General features: G+C 43.8%; 1 protein-coding gene across 1 annotated transcript in view; it reads right to left on the reverse strand.

The window, feature by feature from the left end:
- SLC10A7 (solute carrier family 10 member 7) overlaps positions 1-20,767 on the reverse strand; it is a 345,341-nt gene that overhangs the window by 194,720 nt on the left and 129,854 nt on the right. The window contains exon 5 of the mRNA XM_082258940.1: positions 11,068-11,106. Coding sequence (XP_082115066.1) covers positions 11,068-11,106 — 39 coding nt within the window. The remainder of the gene's footprint in view (positions 1-11,067; positions 11,107-20,767) is intronic.

Raw genomic sequence — 20,767 nt, forward strand, 5'->3', positions numbered from 1 at the left:
AAAAACCCCCTTTAGGATTGCTAAAGGTAAACTTGTGGTACCAAACATGCAGTAGTTCCAGTACAAGTTGTATTGGGTATCCAACATCATCCAGTACAAGCTACGACTGTCTAGGGAGATCTACAACTGCTCAGCTTGGGGGTCCCCCTCCAGGTATCTAAGCCACGGGCTCCAGACCTTTTCAAAAAGTTGCACCTTGTCATTGAGTATGGCCGATAGGCGTGCACTGATCATCAACCAAGACCATTTCGCTTTGAGCAATTCAAAGGGTATAGTGGCTGACTTAGACGACCGAGCAATCATGATCCTGGCCGCCACAATTATAAATCTAATTAGTAGTTTAGCCCATTTGGGAACATCCATCACCATTTCCCCTAGCAGCGCCTGTCTCGTGGACTTCCGCAAGTTCACCTGGGTCAAGGAATAAATAAAATTGTATACCGGTATCCAGTAACGTCTTAACTTAGGGCACTGCCACCACACATGGAATGCTGTGCCCGGTTGACCACAGCCTCTGAAACATAGTGAAGAAGCCCCCGGGACAAACGCCGCCAAGTTCCTCCATATTTTAAATGTAAAACTACCTGCTTTTACTGGGGGTAAAACAAAACTACAATACATACTTGAGATGGAAAAATGAAGTGGAAGTTTAAAAAGTGATGGATTACACGGATTATTTTAATGCACCGTTTAATCCAATGGTACCACATGAAATTGACTTGCAGGCATTTCTGCTCTTTAGTGAATTAGGTCTAAATAAGGGGAAACACTAGGCCATGCAAATTACATTTGGTTAATTAAAAGCCCTCGGTTTTAAGCTGCTATGTATGAATACACTACCATTAACATAAGAATCTTGTTATGCATTTACCTATGGGAATGTGTACAAGAAACATACACGATTTATGTTATGAGGCTGGCACATTATCATGTCTTGCTGTATGACATTGTGCTGGCACCAGTAAATGTGGACTGCTGTCATTTCAGCATGCTGCCAAATAGATTGTAATGGCACACTGCCACCCAGCATGGACACCCTCAAGTGTGCTCCCTGCCTGTACTGCTGATTTTTGTCCTTCCAAAGCCATGATTTGTATTCTAAGTCTGTAGACAACTATTAGGTCCCCTAAATATAACAGGGTGCCCACCACAGCTCTCAGTTAAAATTAGCTTCCGTTTTCAATCATCCTTGCTGCTGCAGACATACCAAACGATGCAGAGCACTAACAAGAGATACTTTCCCATTATAAAATGCTAATTGGAAGTCAACAAAATAGGGGAAAAAAAATCTACACCCCACAGTATGCCTTATAGTACTAATTTGTGTCATGAAATATACTCTGGTATTTCCTGAAGTCTATAAATCTGTCAAATGACTTAGTTTTAGTTTAGTAGAAAAAAAAAAAATGGAAACTAATAATGTCCAATACATCTGGGAGAAATAAATAACTTCCCCCTTTTGACACTTTACAAATACATGGCAGAGTGACAGCATGCTGCTAATTACATTGAATTTAATGAAATGCATCTCAAGAAGCAAAAAAGAAAAAAAATCAAATAACAAATATTGAGCATTTTGTCCCAGCGTTAAAAATTTGATTTAGAAGTTGCTGGTCTTTCTTGTAATCTAATTTGTGTCACAAATATGCAAGACAAAGGGGACACTGATTAATATACGCTCAACCAGCACCAATCCTGTCCCCCTTTAGGGGATGTACACAATATGTTTTATAAACCCTTACAAATAACAAATACGTTTGAATATATCCTGGGTCAGCATAAATTTTTGGCAAATTAACTTTTTCGTCCCAAAGACTGTACAAAGGCCAATGGCACATGACGTGTACAAGGAGGAAAGAAGATTTTAACAGCAAAAATCAATCATGAAATTTAAAAAGAACCGGATAATTTTCCATATCAATAAAAGGCTCAACATTTCTATAATTATATGAACTAAAGAATATTGAAATATTTTGATTCAGGGAATTGATTCAAGTGCTTATGGCAAGGGTGTCCAAACTATGGCCCTCCAGCTGTTCAGGAACTACAATTCCCATCATGCCTAGTCATGTCTGTGAATGTCAGAGATTTACAATGCCTCATGAGACGTGTAGTTCCGCAACAGCTGGAGGGCCATAGTTTGGACACCCCTGGCTTATGGGGAGAGGTGGGAGTCAAGGAGGATGATTTACTCTATGTGGCAAAATGTTCAAAAGCTGTCCAACCCTTTGCCTCCTCAATATCAAAACTGGTTGGTGTTATAGACTGACCATTATGGGCATCAGTCACTTTTCAAACAAGTTGAAGCGGAACTTCAGGAAGATACAAAAATACACATATTAACCACTTCAATACAGGGCACTTTCACCCCCTTCCTGCCCAGACCAGCTTTCAGCGCTCTCCCACTTTGAATAACAATTACTCAGTCATGCGACACTGTACCCAAACAACATTTTTATAATTTTTTTCAAACAAATAGAACTTTCTTTTGGATGTATTTATTCACCACAGGCTTTTTTTATTTTTTTGCAATATAAGTAAAAAAATAGCAAAAATTTTGAAAAAAAAAACCAAAACACTTTTTAGCTTTTATTGTGAAAATTTGCAAATAAGTAATTTTTGGTCATAAAATTGTGACAAAATTTAAACTGCTACATATCTTTGGTAAAGAAAAAACCCAAATGAAAGGATATTACGTAGTCTGTGTGAAAGTTATAGAGTCTACAAGAAAAACAGTTGATACAACATTAGTTGTACAACAAACTTTTAGTGGACTTTAAAGGCACATACTGGACAAGCAAAATCTTTTGATTAAAAACGTATGTATTTTATTGAAAACATATATAAAAGGAAAATCAAAAAAAGAAGCATATGTGCATAATCAACATATTAAAAGAAAACTGTTTATGGAGAAAAGACCTCCATACAAGTTCAAAATGGATATACAGACATTATGCATGATTCGTTACAAGAGGTACGTATTTTTGTATTGGTCTGGAAAGGTCGACGCGTTTCGCATTGCGCTTCTTCTGGACCTCAGACGTTTAAATACTCTCTTAACAGAATAAACAGAATATATGATTAATAGCCAGTAAGCATTATCAGGTGTTTACATTTTTGCATTTATTCATATAATGACCGAAAGAGTTAAATGCATCGACCAACCTCCTGTGATGCAATACAAAGGAGGTTGGTCGATGCATTTAACTCTTTCGGTCATTACATGAATAAATGCAAAAATGTAAACACCTGATAATACTTACTGGCTATTAATCATATATTCTGTTTATTCTGTTGAGAGTATTTAAACGTCTGAGGTCCAGAAGAAGCGCAATGCGAAACGCTTCGACCTTTCCAGACCAATACAACAAATACGTACCTCTTGTAACGAATCATGCATAATGTCTGTATATCCATTTTGAACTTGTATGGAGGTCTTTTCCCCATAAACAGTTTGATTTTAATATGTTGATTATGCACATATGCTTCTTTTTTTTGATTTTCCTTTTATATATGTTTTCAATAAAATACATAAGTTTTTAATCAAAAGATTTTGCCTGTCCAGTATGTGCCTTTAAAGTCCGCTAAAAGTTTGTTGTACAACTAATGTTGTATCAAATGTTTCTTTCTTGTCCACAATTAGGATTATGGCACACGAGGGTTAGCTCAATTTTCTCCCTTTTTAGTTTAGAGTCTACAAGTCATGGTGCCAATCACTGAAAACTGATCACATCTAATCACACCTGATGTACTGACAGCCTATTTAAATTCTTGAGTCCCTGAAATGTCAGGACAGTACAAATACCCCCAAATTATCCCTTTTTGGAAAAAAGACAGTCCAGGGTTTTTAGTAAGAGGCATGGTGAGTTTTTTTAAAGTAATTTTTTCCCACAATTGTTTTAGCTAATGTCAGTTAAAGTAACGCAGTGCCGTATCGCAAAAAATGGCCTGGTCATTAAGGGGGTAAAACCTTCTGGTCCAGAAGTAGTTAAATCAGTAGATGAAATTGACTTGGTATCTCTCTTGCAGTCCGTGTACAACACAGCTCAGATTTAGGAGGGGAGAAGCAGCACAAGGAGTGATTTAGAGGTGCTGCAATGTAAGGAGCATGCCAATAGGAGGAAAGAGCAGAATGATAGAAGAGGGACCCTCATCAGTCTGCTGCTTCTTAATTCACTGTGCAGGTTGGGAAGGAGTTGTGTATAGCATAGCTCTTTAAATCTAAAACCTGGATGACAGAAATCCATATTCTTTGATACATAAAACAGACCACCTGTATGCATTTCATCTATTTAGCCATTTGTCTTTAGCTCAGCTTAAACTTTGTGTGCAGTTATTGTTCAATGGCTGAAAAGGAACCTGCATGTCGTGTAAACAGGAGATGAAACAATATAAAAAAAGAGAAAGAAAGATGTAGAAGTAAAAGAAAGTTCGGGCCGGAAAGAATTTAGAAGTACATCACCTGAAGGCTAACAATCAATGTCCTACAGGCAAAAGAATATCAATCTTCCTGAAGAAAACAGAAATGATCTAATGGGAAATATCTAATTTCATACAGATGTTTACAGCCTACACAAAGGACTTAAAGCGGAAGTAAAGCTTCCTCTGTAATTTGTACCTATAGGTAAGCCTATGATAGGGCGTACCTATAGGTACTGTACATATCTCCTAAACTTGCACCGTTTAGGACGGCCGTCATTAAATGGCGGCCCAAGAACAGACCGCACGATGCTTCCGCCTGGACCGTCAGGCTGCTACTATAAGCAGTCATTGGTTTGCTGGGACCGCGGGTGTCCCACCAACCAGTGACGTCCCGTGTGTGTGCCCGGCCCCCCTGCTTCTTACTATGGCTCCCGACTCTCTCCCAGCCGAGCCGCGAGTTGGGGCGTGACGTCACGTGGGTGCCCTGCCCCCTGCTCCTAACTGCGGCTCCTGACTCTCACTCTCAGCCGGGCCGTGAGATGGGGCATGACATCATGTGCAAATTTGAAACACTGCAGCATTGTTGCAACACCATGAGAAGAAATTGCATTAGTTGGACTTCATTGAAGGGATTAACAGATAGTTGTTTTAAATTTGCAGAGAAGCTAAGAGAAAATGAAGTTCAGGTGCACTTATAATTATGTGCCACAGCACAGATTGTTTTTATATAAAGACCATAGTTCTACTTTAACGTGGTTGTAAAGGCTGATTTTTTTTAAAATTAAAATAAACATGTTATACCTAACCTGGTATTGCACAGAGCAGTTCCTTAGCTCCTCTTCTGCAGTCCCCTTTCGGCGCTGTCCCCTCCTTCTCTTCTTCAAGTGCAAGCTGGCTGCTGTTGGGGGCACTCCCAGGCTGGCTGGTCTGTGTGCATCCATAGACACACACAAATCCCACCCGTTCCCTTCTCACTAAAGTGGGGTACACACTAGTAGAAAACCTGCCAAAAATTCCCGTCCGAGGTAAAATCGTACGATTTTCGGCTAGTGTGTACACAACTTTCAGCAGCCGATGCCGACATTTAACGAAAAAAAAACAGAGGGACAAACACCAAAATTTTTATCGTCCATCCCCAGACGACCAATTTTCGTTTAATGTGTATGCAGTCCGTCCGTGAAAAATCGGATACGAAAGACCATGCATGATCTGAAGTTGCTGACAACCCGGAAGTCTAGGAACAAATGTCCCATAAAAAAAAAAAAAAAAATCGGACGAGAAATTTCGTGAACATTTATGCACTGTCAACTAAAAACGGTTATGACTGCTGAGCATGAGAGAGAAAAATCGGAGGATATTTTGTCCGTTTTCCATCAAGTGTGTACGGGCCTTAAGAAGCAGCAGAAGTCAACAGTCTTAAATCGAGGTAGAGCTCAGGCAAGTGTTTTAAGAGGGATGGGGGGGAACTGGTATTGGAAGGGATTATTTTTTTTTTTTTTTTTAACCTTAAAGTGGATGTAAACCCCTTTCATATTTGACCTGGGCACATATATCTGTAGTGTTTTCTTATCTCTCTCCAAAGCCCTATGTCCGGTGTCTTTCTGCTGCTCTGTTCCTCCATAAGCATAACTTCTGACAAGTACTCCACACTTGAGATAAAAGCAGCTGGACATTTGTGTTAGGGTGAGTGCAGAAAGATAGATTAGCAGAGAGCTGGTCTGATCACAGCACAGTTCTACAGGTTTCTTTCTTCCTCTGCCTATGTGGAGGAGGGGATGTGCCTTTCCTCCAATCAGTTGTCACACAGTGTATGCCAAGACTCCACATCCAGTGTTGGAACAGGAATAAAAAATTCTAACACAATGTTCACTTTCTAAATAGTGTAGAAAGCTGAAAACAGCAGATATACAAATAAAAATGATGTAGGGAGATTTGTTTAATCTCTGTGTATCATCTGAGGCTGTTCACTTCACTGGCTATATGTGAGGATTTACATCCACTTTAATGCAAGGAAAGAGTTTGCCTTTAGAACCACTAAATTTTAGAAAATCACTGAAGCAAACCATGCACTAGGCCAGCCTATTTACTAGGTTCACCTGATGTTGAGGGCCCCTCGTTACACATTGTCTGGGATTTTACTGGCAGGGTGGGATTGTCAACTTCGCCTAGGCGCTGCAGGTGGAAGCTGAGGGTAAGGCAAGTATAGTAACTAACTTTTACAAACAGGTTTTGGTTTTGTTTTTTTACTTTAGAGCAGCATTTTTGGCATGTGGCGGGGCCTCTTCTTAACCAATGACACCAAACTACTAATTCACTCCCTTGTAATCTCTAGTCTCAACTACTACAACTTCCACCTTGTAGGCCTTCCTTTGCACAGGCTATCGCCCAATAAGCCTATCATGAATGCTGCTGCCAGACTTATCTATCCTGAAAACTGTTGTGTCTGCTGTCCCACTCTGCTAATCCCCGCACCTACTTCTGTTCACCAAATACATAAAATTCCAAAAAAAAAAAACATATTAAGCCATCCACATCTCTGCCCAGGACTACATCACTAACCTATTCTCAAAATATCACCCAAACCGTTCTCTTTGCTCCTCCCAAGACCCTCTACTCTCTAACTCCTTTCTAAGTTCCTCTCATGCCTGGCTCCAGGTTATCCCAAAGCCTCTCCTATCCTCTAGAATGTTACAAACAAATCACTTCAGCTATCTCCCATTCTGCACACCTTTAGGTGAACTCCAAAAACTAATCTCTTTAGGGAAACCAATGCTGCCTCTACCTAAAAACTGAACTTCTACTTTCACCCCCTTACCCCCTGGAGTCAGCTTCCAGAGTCTGCTAAATGCTGAGACCAGGGGAGACAGAGACAAGGTGGTGTTTCGGCTGCACAGAGAGGTGCAGGATCTAAAAGGAGGACTTCTGCCCTCCTCTCAGCTGCAGGCTGCGGAGAAGGGGGGAGGGGCAAAGATGAGCCTTTCTGCAGCTGCACAGAGAAGCGCTGGATCTGGCAAAGGAGTTCTGTCCCCTCTGCTGCCAAATACTGAGACAATGTAGGGGCAGAGACAAAAAGGGGGGGGGGGGACTGCAGCTGCAGGAGAGGTGCGAGGGCCACATGAAATGGCCTGGGGGGCCGCATTCCGCCCATGGGCCTTGTATTTGACACCTGTGATTTAGAGTATATTCTGCAACATTGCAGCAAGGTGAGAGGCTGCAGCAGATGTGTCAGACATTTGTGATCACATCCATCTGCCCCAGGATTTACATGACTCAGAGCCAGCATCTCAGTCCAGGAAGTAGGGGACAATCCTGGATGATGCCTGTACAAAGACAGTTTTTTCCTTCTGAAGAGAGAAGCAGATGGAAGCATTGTTAGGAGGACCACTGTCATCTTTGAAAGGTAATAATTACAAGCACATATTACTTAGCATGTATGCATTTCATATGAAAAACATAACATGAGCATCACTTCTAATGAATCTGTAACAGGTACACTTTAAAAATGAACCATAGCTATGCTCAATGCCTACTGAACATTCTGGTGGGGTAGGAACGCTACTCATGACTGGGCAGATGTAAAGCCTCATAACATGCTGCTGTTATAGTGATAAAGTAACAATCCCTAAATGATGTGCTTTCTAACAAACAATACACAGGAGCTTTCCACATGGGAGAAACATTAACAAGCAGCTCAGGCACGTAAAGCTCATTAACAGTGTTTACTAGACTAAAAAATGTGCATTCGAGTAGGTTTCATTCAATAGAAAACAAAATGTATTTTCAGAAAGCATCAATAACATAAAGCACATAAATACGGCTTTATTTGATGATTCATATAATGTTGGCTAAGCACTGCTCAGTGTTTACAGGCCCAGTGACAGAGCATTCATGGAGCACATATACAGCAGACATGCCTCCAACAACCACCCTAGGGAAACATATTTGCATGCTGCCAGGACCAGCTGCTTTGATAACTAGCTATGCTGAATTACTCAAACACTATCAAATTTTATTAAAACCTCATCAAGGGGAGAAATCAAATCACTTATTAAGCTGCACAATTATTGTAAAGCGAGCAGTTTAAATGAGAGGAGGAGATAATGACATTACTGTCTTAACTTAAAGAAATTCTCAATGGTACGATCCTGAGATATTTGGATGGCCTGAAATTTATGCTAATTGAATTCACCCATAATTAGTAATTACCCACTGCTGGAAAAAAAAAAAAAAAATTTGAAAATTGCACTGCACATAATAGATCTGTTATCTAGAACTCAGTCATCAAAAAATAAGGAAAATGCTAAAAAATGATTGTTTTTGAAACTGTCACAAGCCCAGAATTTATCACCAAGGAGCTTCTTCTACAGGCACTGCTCCAAAATTTATTAGTCCTCATTTGCAGTGACTGCATTCATTTTCTTTCATTTTGTTTTCTGCCAGTAACACACTTCCTGTCCGAGGAGGACTACACGCATTCACTGTACTGTGTTATTGAAGGACCAAGGATGACCAACCAACCTGCAGGAGAACAATGCATATGCAATCTACTGCACCCTGGGTGAGGTAAACTTTTATATATGATCCAATAAAAAATGGCCATACATGATACAACCCACACCAAAAAAAACATATTTATGCATCCCAAACAGGAGGAAAATAAATAAGACACAGAAGAACCCAGTGCTTGGCTCGGGGAGTACAATGAAAGAGGGCTGGATACAATACAAAATCTAAGAGAAATACACACAAGGTTTCAACCACAACCAAATACACCAAGACCTAGAAAAGCATCATTTTATTGTTACTCTAGTGATAAAACCTCAAATATTACAGCAAAAATAAAAGATTTAAATGAGAAATAAATAGAAAAAAAAACAATTACTGAACAATTGTTGGGACAATAATGAAATAATTGCAATATCCACATTAAAACGCTAGGGGTAAATTTGTGGTGGGTTTTTGGGGGCAAGGCCTACATCTATAGACACAAATATTTTGTTATAAGCTCACAAAACAGTACTTCCGGATCGGATTCGGGATCGGCGATTTCACGAAGCAAAAGATCGGGACCAAAAAAGTTGGATCGGTGCATCCCTAGAAAGCATTTATTACCCTCCCTTACTCAATCTAAAATGAAATAAAGAAGTTTTGCCTATACTTCTATTTTAGAGGCAAACAGTATAAGTGCACTTTGTTTAAAAAAAAAAAAAAAAAAGGCTTTAAATGGATTTTATTGCTTGATCAGAATAGGTTAACTTTTTAATTTACATCATCTGGTCACAGGATAAAGTGTGTCTATGGTCAAAATGTTAAATCATTTATCAATTTTCACATGGAATTTCAATTATTTCTAGCCTACTCCTATACATCTCAACAATCTTGTAGTATTAAAACTTACATTTACTTCCAAAATTCTGTCAAACATATTCACTTGAGTAGGCACTGCTGTGTCACACAGAGCCTGACTTCTGATATGCACAGGTACTAAGGAGTAGGAGTTTCAGAAGGCAGAGTCAGTACAATAATCACTGATTGCAGGAAGCAAGGTACCTTGGGATATGTTGTCCTTTGAAACCAAAAGTAAACCAAAGGAATGAGCAGGGGAGAAGCTGCAGAGCATACAAGGAACCCAGCCAGTTATTGGAACAGATGGTCTGCAGATGAGCACGACTCTCAACATGAAAAAAGTGCATGAATATTATATTGTCAGAAAGAACTACTGTACTGCTATTGTAATGTGGATGTTATAAAATGAAATTGTATGAGGCTACCATAAAACTCCTTTAACTTTCAGCTTAGTCCTAAAAATAGGCAGTTTCTCGGCAGTTTTTTGGCAGAAAATAACTGATTTCATTTAAAAGTTTCCTAGAACATAAGTCTTTCTTTAGTGTCTGACAGAATATTACTATTCCCCTACTAAATGGGCTGTATACTAGTTCCTGGGAATTGAAGCCGGCACAATTCAGATCAATGATAAGTGAAGTTACCACTCAATAAATGATATTGCTTTGGAAAACCTCAATGGACAATGCAGACCATTCCTATCAGTGAGTTGTTCTGACAAAGGGATCACTTGATCTGAGCAGTTCCAAGTTATCTATCTATCTCTCAGCAACTTTGAGACAAGGGGAGAAGAGATCTACCATGCTAAATAAAGAGATATGTTGGCTTTTAAAAAATGACAACAATCTATATATGAACTACATTTTAGAGAATTACTTTTGCCCATGCAGAGTCTACGGTTGTGTAAAAACTGCAACAACAACAACTACATATAGGAGTATTGTTTTAGTCAATATAAGGAAATGTTCAGTTTTCTACTTATAAAACACAATTTGTGCCGTAAAACCATATTGTAATTGCATCAATACCCAGGAGACACTCCAACCAAGACCAAAGATGCTCAATCATGTGTCATTGTTTAAAGCACAAGAATGGTTCAGCTTTTGCATCCACTGTACCTAGGCCATTCGTTGCTTTGTAATGGATATCCAATATACTTCATTAAAGACCGTAAGAAAATAAATCACTGTATTGACATATGTCTTCATCTAGACAGTTAACAGTGGCTATGGATTTAACTGGAAACTGTACCTATTTAGAGGATGATCAGACACAGTAAGAAGACATGGTCTTACTACTTACCAAGAAACTCCCAAATGCAGAATTGAAGATGGCAGCAGCCTGAGAAAAAAGGAGAAAAATATAAATAAATGTATACATTTTATGGTGTTGCAAAATACAAGTATAATAAACTATAAACAAAAAAACATTTTTACTTTGCAAAAGTAAAATATATAAAAGGGTCCAACATGCATGGAAGCTTTAAACCCCATGCATAATGATTTCAAGTTATATTACAGGCTTAAGTAGAAGAGAATCTCTGCTTTGCAGATGTTAAGCGACTTAAGTACTTTAATGAAGACCTCCCCAGCAACATATACTTACCATTTAGCTGCTAGAAGTGAAAGCAAAGACTTGTATAAGCTACAAGTCACTGGAGTGGTAGTGCATAGGGCTATGGAATACCTTATGATAGTGCTGATTGGCTCAGTGTTGTCACATGGATGTGTAAGGGGGTGTGTCTGACCAAGTATACAGAACAGAGTGGTCAAACTCTTGTCTACTAGACAGTGCAGTCACAACTACTATACCCGGAAAGTGAAGGTAATACTATGAACATGGTGGACACTAGTACAATGTTTTGCGCTGTGTTGCGTTGTAAGTGGGGATGGCCCTCTTCCCTCACTTCTTGTGTATCTAATCACTCCAGAGTTCATGTACACAGGTTAGCAATGAATGGGCTCAAAACTAGGCATACACACAAGAATTAAATTGGCCATACTATGCATTGATCAAAATTTGGCCGATTCAGCAGGCACTGATTTGTGTGCAACCACCCTGACATGATCAGTGCCGCTGACTATAGCCGGTAATACCGATCATTACATTCTGCCGCCAAGGAAGGCTCCCCACCAGAAGAATACAATAGCTCAGTGGGAGTGATTCCACCATCCACATTAAATGTGTGGATGGCAAAATCAGTTGTTTTTTTTCCTTTAAACCCGCTGATTGAGCGAAAAATAAATAAATAAATAATTCATGTAAGGCTTAGCTAATGTAACAATGCAAAGGACTGCCACACTGAGGAGGTTAGAAGGGAGAGGGGTAATTCATGGTCCCAGAGAGTGTAAAAGCCTATTGTGTACTGAAAGCGAATCTGCAAATGGAGGAGAGAGTCCTGTGACTGATCAGACTGCTATTCCCAAATCATATACCAAGTAGTGGAGGAGGAAGTAGGAGGAATGCCCCAGTTGGACAAGCTGGCAGCACCAGAAGTTCAAAGCCAGAAACTGACTTTGACCCAGTGTATACAGGTGTTTGACTGGCTTCTGTCCAACAAGCATGCTGAAAAACCAGCAGCTGATCAGCACCAGGTCAGCGCTTTCCACAAATGACTGAGCGCTGACCAGTGAATTCTGGCAGGGGTGTGCTCTGTTGAGGGTGGGTTCCCCCTATCAGAATACAATAGCACAGGGGGGAGATTGCTGTACTTCCCTTGCATAGTTAGTTCAGCGACATCCTCAAGTTTTTTTGCGGGTTATTTTTCCATTCAGCCCTCTGTTACGTGAATGTACCAGGCATTAGGCTGGATAGAAATTTTGTTTTAGCTTTAAGATGAGTGGAAACAAAGCCACAAACTATAGTGGGGAAATTTTGCTGCTGATGTCCCCAACAGATAAAGGTTGTAAGCTGGTAACTCAGCACCATGCTCTATATGTATACTGAAATAAAACCTTCATAAAGGTGCTTTTTTGCCATTTCATGGGTACGCAAAATTTTGAGGCTTGGCATGTTCGGCATCTATTTACATGATGCAACCCCATCTTTTATATGCTATGTAAATTGTGTATTTGATTGCATTTGTGTACACCAAAATTATTTCAGTGTATTTTCTTTCCTGAAAATATAGATTTGATAAACCGTTGTGCAAATACCGTGCAACATATTTTGCATCTGCCATCATTGCAGGCCTTCCGCTTTAGGAAAAACTGAATTTTTGTAAAATCTTACCTGTAAAATTCCTTTCTCTGAGTCCTCCGACAGTCGCCGCCCTCTTCATATTCGTCACAATAGGGGTATTAGACTTTGCTCCGAAGGAGTAGCTAGGCAACAGAATATGTCAATACAAAAGTCTTAACACATCCCACCCCCAGGGGGTGGTCCCCTCAGTCAATACCCTCCCACTTCCTGTATCCATACTCCAGTTTCAGTGGAATAGCAGTAGAGAGTACAATCAACCCCAAAAGAGGGGCGGGGGCGGCGACTGTCGGAGGACTCAGAGAAAGGAATTTTACAGGTAAGATTTTACAAAAATTCAGTTTTCTCTTACGTCCTCCGACAGTCGCCTCCCTCTTCATATTCGTCACAATGGGGACATCCCAAAGCAGTGCAAACATGAGGGGTGGGAAACGCAGCCGCGCCCCAGGCAACGCCGTCTCCACAGCAGAGAAAGGAACCTTACCAAAGGAAGGAAACCATCTGGGCAACAGAAGAAAAAACTTGCTCAACAGAAGCAAAAAATCCCAGGAAAACAAATAACCTAGGGATAACAACATGTATCCCAAACAGCCAAGCAGCCCATACAAGAGGCTCTAAGGAACTGCCGCACTAAGAACCTTGCGGCCAAAGGAAGCATCTGCCGATGCCTGAACATCCACTCTGTAGAATTTCGTGAAGGTGTGAACGGACGACCAAGTCGCCGCCTTACACACCTGGGCCACAGAAGCCCCATGACGACAGGCCCAAGACGTACTCAGAGATCTTGTAGAGTGCGCCTTCACAGGCACAGGGGGAACTTTCCCCTTCAAAGTATAGGCCTGTTCCACAGTCTGTCTGATCCATTTGGCAATGGTAGAGGCCGATGCAGCCAAGCCCTTCCGAGGTCCCTCAGGAAGGACAAACAAGGAATCCGACTTGCGGAAAGATTCAGTCGATTTCAGATAAACCCTAATCGCCCGAACAACATCCAAGGAATGCAGCTCCACCTCCTTCGGATGTTTGGGCTTCGCGCAGAGCGAAGGCAGGACAATGTCCTCATTGATGTGAAAATCAGAAACTCTCTTCGGAAGAAAAGAAGGGTTGGGTCGCAAGACCACCTTATCCAGATGAAGGACCAAGTACGGAGACTTACAGGACAAAGCCGCCAGCTCCGAAATCCTACGAGCCGAAGTTATCGCCACCAAAAAAGCGACTTTTTTGGACAACAAGGTTCAAGTCCCAAGGAGGCAAGGGTGCCCTCCTAGGAGGGGCCAGATGTCGCACCCCTTGAACAAAGGTACTAACCAAAGAGTTAGACGCTACAGGACGTTGAAAGAGAACGGCCAGCGCAGACACCTGACCCTTGACCGTAGCCAACGCCATACGCTGGTCGACACCCGTCTGAAGGAAGGACAACACCCTAGACACAGAGTATGTGCGAGGTGAAAACCCCCTGGACTCACACCAGGCAAAATAGGCCTTCCAAGTACGGTGATAGACCTTCCCCGAGGAAGACTTCCTCGCGTTAATCAAAGTGTGAATGACCTCCGGAGAGAGACCCCTATCCTTCAGGACCTCGGTTTCAACAGCCAGGCCGTCAAAGCCAGCGACTGTAAAGCAGGATGGAATATCGGCCCTTGAGACAAGAGATCTTCTCGCAGAGGCAGACGCCAAGGAGCGTCGACCGCCAGGTTCACGAGATCCGCGTACCAGGACCAGCGAGGCCAGTCCGGTGCCACAAGAATCACCGCGTGTGGTTCCGAGTTCAACCTGCGAAGGAACCTGGGCAGCAATTGAATCGGCGGGAACGCATACAGCAGCCGATACTGGTGCCACGGGGCCACCAACGCGTCGGACGAGTCTGCCCGAGGATCGCGCGTCCTTGCCACGAACCTTTTTACCTTGTTCAGACGAGACGCGAACAGGTCCACTTCCGGAAGACCCCACTTCGCGCACAACATCTGGAAGACAGCCGGGTGGAGAGACCATTCCCCCTGATCCAGGGTCTGGCGACTCAGATAATCCGCCTGCCAGTTCTCCACCCCCGGAATGTGTACCGCCGATATCGCCGGGACATGAGTCTCGGCCCAAGAAAGAATGTCGGCCACTTCCCGAGCCGCTCGGGCACTCCTGGTGCCCCCTTGGTGATTGACGTAAGCCACCGCCGTGGCAATGTCCGTCTGCACCCGAACCGGACAGCCGCGCAGCCTGTCCGTCCAACGGTGAAGGCAGAGATTTATCGCACGCAACTCCAGAATGTTGATCGGAAGGGAGGATTCCTCCTCCGACCAAGTCCCCTGGGCGGACAGAACGCCCAGAACACCACCCCAGCCCGACAGGCTGGCATCCGTGGTGATCACCGTCCATGAAAGAGGACGAAAAGACTTTACCCCCGACACCGCCGGGGACTGGAGCCACCACAGAAGATCCCTTCTGGTGCGACGGCTCAACGAAATCTGGACATCCAGAGACTGCGGACGCCCGTCCCACTTGGACAAAATCTCCGCTTGGAGACCCCTCGTGTGAAACTGGGCAAAGGGAATCGCCTCGAAAGCCGAGACCATCAGACCCAGACACCGCATGCACTTCCGCAGGGATGAGCACGGAACGTCCCTGAGGGACTGGACTTCTCCCTGAAGAACCTTGATTTTGTCGTCCGGTAGGAAGACCTTCGCTTGGACCGAGTCCAGGATCATTCCCAAATAGGGAAGACGAACCGCCGGGCACAGTGTCGATTTTGGATAATTTATCGTCCAACCAAACTCCTGCAGAGTCTGCACCGTGACGGACAGATCCTTCTCCAGACCCTGGCTGGTCGCAGATCGAACCAGAATGTCGTCCAGATACCCCAGGACAGAGATGCCCTGGGCCCTTAACAAGGCCAGCAGTGGCGCAAGCACCTTGGTGAAAACCCGCGGAGCCGAAGCGAGGCCAAAAGGTAACGCCACGAATTGGTAGTGATCCTCCGCAATGGCAAATCGAAGGTACCTCCGGTGACCCTCGAAAATGGGGATGTGTAGGTACGCATCCTTCAGATCGATGGAGGCCATGAATTCCCCCGGAACCAGGGCAGCCACCACCGACCGCAGAGATTCCATGCGGAACTTGCGAACCCGCACAAAGCGGTTTAGAGCCTTCAAGTCCAGAATTGGACGAACCTTGCCCTCCTTCCTGGGTACAGTGAACAGATTTGAATAGAACCCCCGAAATCTGTCCCGATGAGGCACCGGGACCACCACTCCCTGAGCTCTCAGGTCCCGCACCGCCAGGTGCAGATCCCGCAAACGCTCCGGAGACAGTTGAAGATTTGAGGGAAAAAATCTGCTCTCCGGCCGAGAGAGAAACTCGATCTTGTAACCAGATCAAACGATTTCCTGAACCCACCTGTCCCGAACACGGGCCAGCCAAGGTTGTAGAAAGCCAAGCAAGTGTCCCCCCACCCCAGAACCGGGTGAGGGCGCCCCTTCAGGCCGCACTGTTGTGGGCAGCGGATCCGGATTGGCCGGACTTCTGCTTACCTGTCCACGGCTTCTTTTGAGAGCCCTGACCTTTGAACGGTTTGCCCTTAAAGTGCGGCCGAAAGGCACGAAAGGACCCCTGAGAGGGCCGAAAGGAAGCATGCTTCTTACCAGGAGCTGACTTAGCCTTCTGGGGTTGGGGCAAGAGCGTGCTCTTACCCCCAGTGATCCCCTTAATCAGAGTATCCAAGGATTCGCCAAACAGACGAGAACCGTCATAAGGGAGATTGGCTAAAGTCTTGCGAGAAGATTGGTCCACCGACCAACACTTCAACCAAACCAAACGGCGAGACAACACCGCCACACCGTGTACACGTGCGGCCAACGGGACCATATCCAAGTCCGCATCGCACAAATAGGCCTGGGCCGCCATAAGGGAAGCAAACAGAGCTTTTAGCATAGAACCCATAATAGAATAGGTATGACGGGCAAGAGACTCCAGCCTCTTGTCTGTGGCATCCCGGAATACCGGGGTATCCTCAGCAGGAATCGCAGTGGACTTATTCAGAACCGCGATTGCGTGATCCACAGGAGGTGGTACACACCAACGCTCGTCAGTAGCGGGCGTGAAAGGATAACGCAGTTTAAACCTACTGGGTACCGCAAAAGGTTTGCGAATATTACGCCATTGTTCCTTAACGGCGCTCTGAAAATCATCAGTGCAGGGAAAAACCTGTGATGTTTTGCGCCTTCTCTTTGTCCCATAAGCTGCCAAAGCAGCCGGCGGACACGGTTCATCCTGCAAGCGCAGCGTATGTTTGATGAAAGCAACCAAGTCATCCATGAGTGCAAGCTCTTCAGACGAGCCAGGGGGAGAATTATCCACCCCTTCAACCTCAGCCTCCACCTCGGACCCCACAAGATCCAGGGAGGAACGGGACCCCGACAAGGAGACCCCGGCCATATCAGCCCCCGCACCATCACCCTCTGAACCAGAGGAAATTGAAACTCTGGACCTTTTTGTGGATTGAGCAGCCACCAATATTTGCACCTGGGCAGCAAGATTAGCCACAATCACAGCCAAATCCCCCCCTGGGGGAGAAACAGCAGTCCCCTGGCTACCCACCAATGTGGCAGGAAATTTGCCCTCCTGAGAATCCATTGCCCCACAAAACGTATGCTGACAAGAAAGGGTTAACTGCCCCCTTAACAAGCGCGGCGAGCGCAGCCCACCGCCACACACACAAGCCTAATGAGACCCCCACAGGGATAGCACAGAAAACAGGCAATGGATACAGGCAGATAGAAAAGTTAAAAACCTGAGGGGACCCCTGTAGTAGCTGCTGCTTCGATCGGTGCACATCAGGAAAGAGGAAGTGATGCAATCAGGACGCTCTTGTAAAGCCTATGAGAGGCTACAAGAAAATGGCCGCCCGCATTGAAAACATGCGGCCGGGGCGATGCAGGCAAAATGGCGACGCTTGGCGCCGAAAACGCCGCTCTCCCGCTCTGCGATGTAACAACATCACCCATGTAAAAATCAACATGGCAGGTCGCCGCAGCGACCGCTGTACAGTGCCCCCAACATGACCAAAGGCATGCCCCACAGCACACAGCGCTTCACACATTAACAGGCAGACACACAGTGCCACACAGCCCCCCCTCCTGCAGCCCACAGCGTGCAGGCAGAATGACAGGGAGCCAAATAGTGTGAATAGAGGCAGGTTACACAGTCCCAGACTGACACCCCCCGACAGACAGGTCCCCACATAAGTACACTTACCTTCTAATGACGCGGGGGACCCGCACAGGTGAACAAACCGCAGCACATGAGGCAGAGAGAGTCGCATCCAGGACGCACGAAACCGGGGTTAAGAAACCACACAGCGTCCAGTGAGGTAGCCACCTCACCAAGCATCCCTGCACCGAACAGGGATGGGTCGTTCACTGTTTCAGGAGCGATACCTGGCTGAACGCTCGATGGCAGGCCGGGAAAACCACTGACCCACAACCTGCGACCAGGGGGATCAGCCCAAGTCCCAGCCCGCACGAATCCTCTTCATCGGAAGAACTAACGCTGACAAAATGAACAGCTAAGCAAACAGAGAGAAAAAACTCAAACAAAATCAAAAAAGAATAGAGAAAAGGCTGAGACAAATGCCCCAGCATAGAGACATCCAGCTACTCCTGACAAGCTAGACATTGAAACTGGAGTATGGATACAGGAAGTGGGAGGGTATTGACTGAGGGGACCACCCCCTGGGGGTGGGATGTGTTAAGACTTTTGTATTGACATATTCTGTTGCCTAGCTACTCCTTCGGAGCAAAGTCTAATACCCCTATTGTGACGAATATGAAGAGGGTGGCGACTGTCGGAGGACGTAAGAGAAATATGGGTTTGGTGGTTTTACGTGTATTCTAGCAAGAAAATTCAGATTTTAACATGTGTGCAAAAAATTAAAACATGGCTTCAGTAGCGAATTGGTTACGAAACAGTCGAATCTTAGCAATGGTCTTACAACAGTGGAGGGACAAATGCAAATTTGCAAGATAATTAAATAACTCTGCAATAGTTCAGCTATTTTATGTTTTGAATTTATTATAACTACCCTGCAACAAAACAAAAATTAAGAATGAGATTACAGGAGCTAAATTAAGTATGCTGTCATTTCTTCTTACAGAAATTAAGTTGCGTTAGTAGAAGTGCGCTTTAATAAGAGCACAGCCAGGACATTGACAGATGAGAATGACACCAAGGAGAGAATGTAAGCAGGACAAGCAGTGCATGTTACTTTGTTCCAACCTATTTGTCACTGACTATCAAGAATGACTGGGGCCTTTCTTAAGGGGCCTATTATTCTCAAATTTAGTTATTATACTGCAGTTATTTGGCCATATATTATGAAGATGATGACAGTTAATAAAAGAAATCTTCAGCAAGCACTCCTTTTACATAAAGTTCAGACCTCAGCCCTCCACAATTCCTGTGTGTGAATGGGATATTGCAAGAGCTACTGGCTAAAATACACCCGGGCTTTTAAAAAGACTGTTTAAATGCATACAAAAGGATGCAGCCACACTGTGACACAGTAAGATGAAGTTAATGGTTAAATAAAAATACCCATAAACTAAACGTGTCCATAAAACACAATCTGATACACCTCAATGTGGTGCTGCTTCCCCAGATAGAAACTTTCTACATTTTTGCCCGGGCACACACCCGGATTGCACAAAGAAGCCAAGATAAAGCAAGATTTTCATGCCAAACCTTTATTTTATTAAGCGTTATCACTTTACCAGATATAAATGTACTTAGACCTGTTACAAAATAGTTTTGAAAACAAAATTGTATAATAAAAAATTATTGACTTCACTGAAATGCATACATAGCGGTACAAGCTTATACAGATCCAAGTCCAATGAAGCAGGCTTGCACATGCAGACCGGATTTCTGAAATTGTCTTTCACAGGGGCTTTGACAATGCAAGGTCTGCACATGAAACAGCCATGGGGCCAAGATTTTTAACTTACCACACCGCGAGCTAACACATTTTGGCCAAAATACACACTAATACCTTCTGACCTAAGTTGCCTTGCTGTCATGCTGACCCCAGTTGCTCCATTATCTTCTGAGTCACAGGCCTAGAACAAGCATGAAGATCAGCAAATCAGCAGGAAATTAGAATTTAGGCAGTATGCAAACTTGTTCCAGGCCAGTCATTTTAAAACCATGCATATGGCATCACAGCCAGGTAGAAAAGCATTTCTAGATATAGAGGTCAGCAATGAAATGCTTCACACTACCTCAGTACAAGTGTCCCCCAAAGGGGAAATAAACTGCAGAGAAGCATTGCAATAATGCATACTTGCACATGATGGCAGACTTACCTCTCAGTTTACCCTTATCCAACACTGACAGCCCCCCTGTCCCAAAGCACCCATGCATGTTTAGGGCACGTGGCCTGGTATGGTTCGGTGAAGGTAGGGGTTCCACACGCTTGTCTCCGCCCCCCCCTGTTTTGTTTACATTCAGCTGTCAGTGGGGAACCCCGCTAACAGCTGATGAGTCATCAGTTGTCAGGGACGCAGCGCCCAGCTTGCCGACCCCGCACTTTAGTAACCGGCGTTTCTTCAAATAGAAATCAGATCGGTCAATCAATTTTCAAATTATTTGAATACTAATTGTTCCAAAACTTAGAAATTCATTGGAAAAACGGAAGTCTGGATCCGTTTTTCATCGGATTTTCTAACAAAAAAAAAAAAACTGACTGAATGGATGAAAAAAACAGAATGCCTGTGTGAAAGGGGTCTAAGAAAGATTTTGTTCATTTTTCTACTCATTAGTG

This window comes from Pelophylax lessonae (genome assembly GCF_965119305.1).
Source record: "Pelophylax lessonae genome assembly, chromosome: 1".
Classification (NCBI taxonomy): domain Eukaryota; kingdom Metazoa; phylum Chordata; class Amphibia; order Anura; family Ranidae; genus Pelophylax; species Pelophylax lessonae.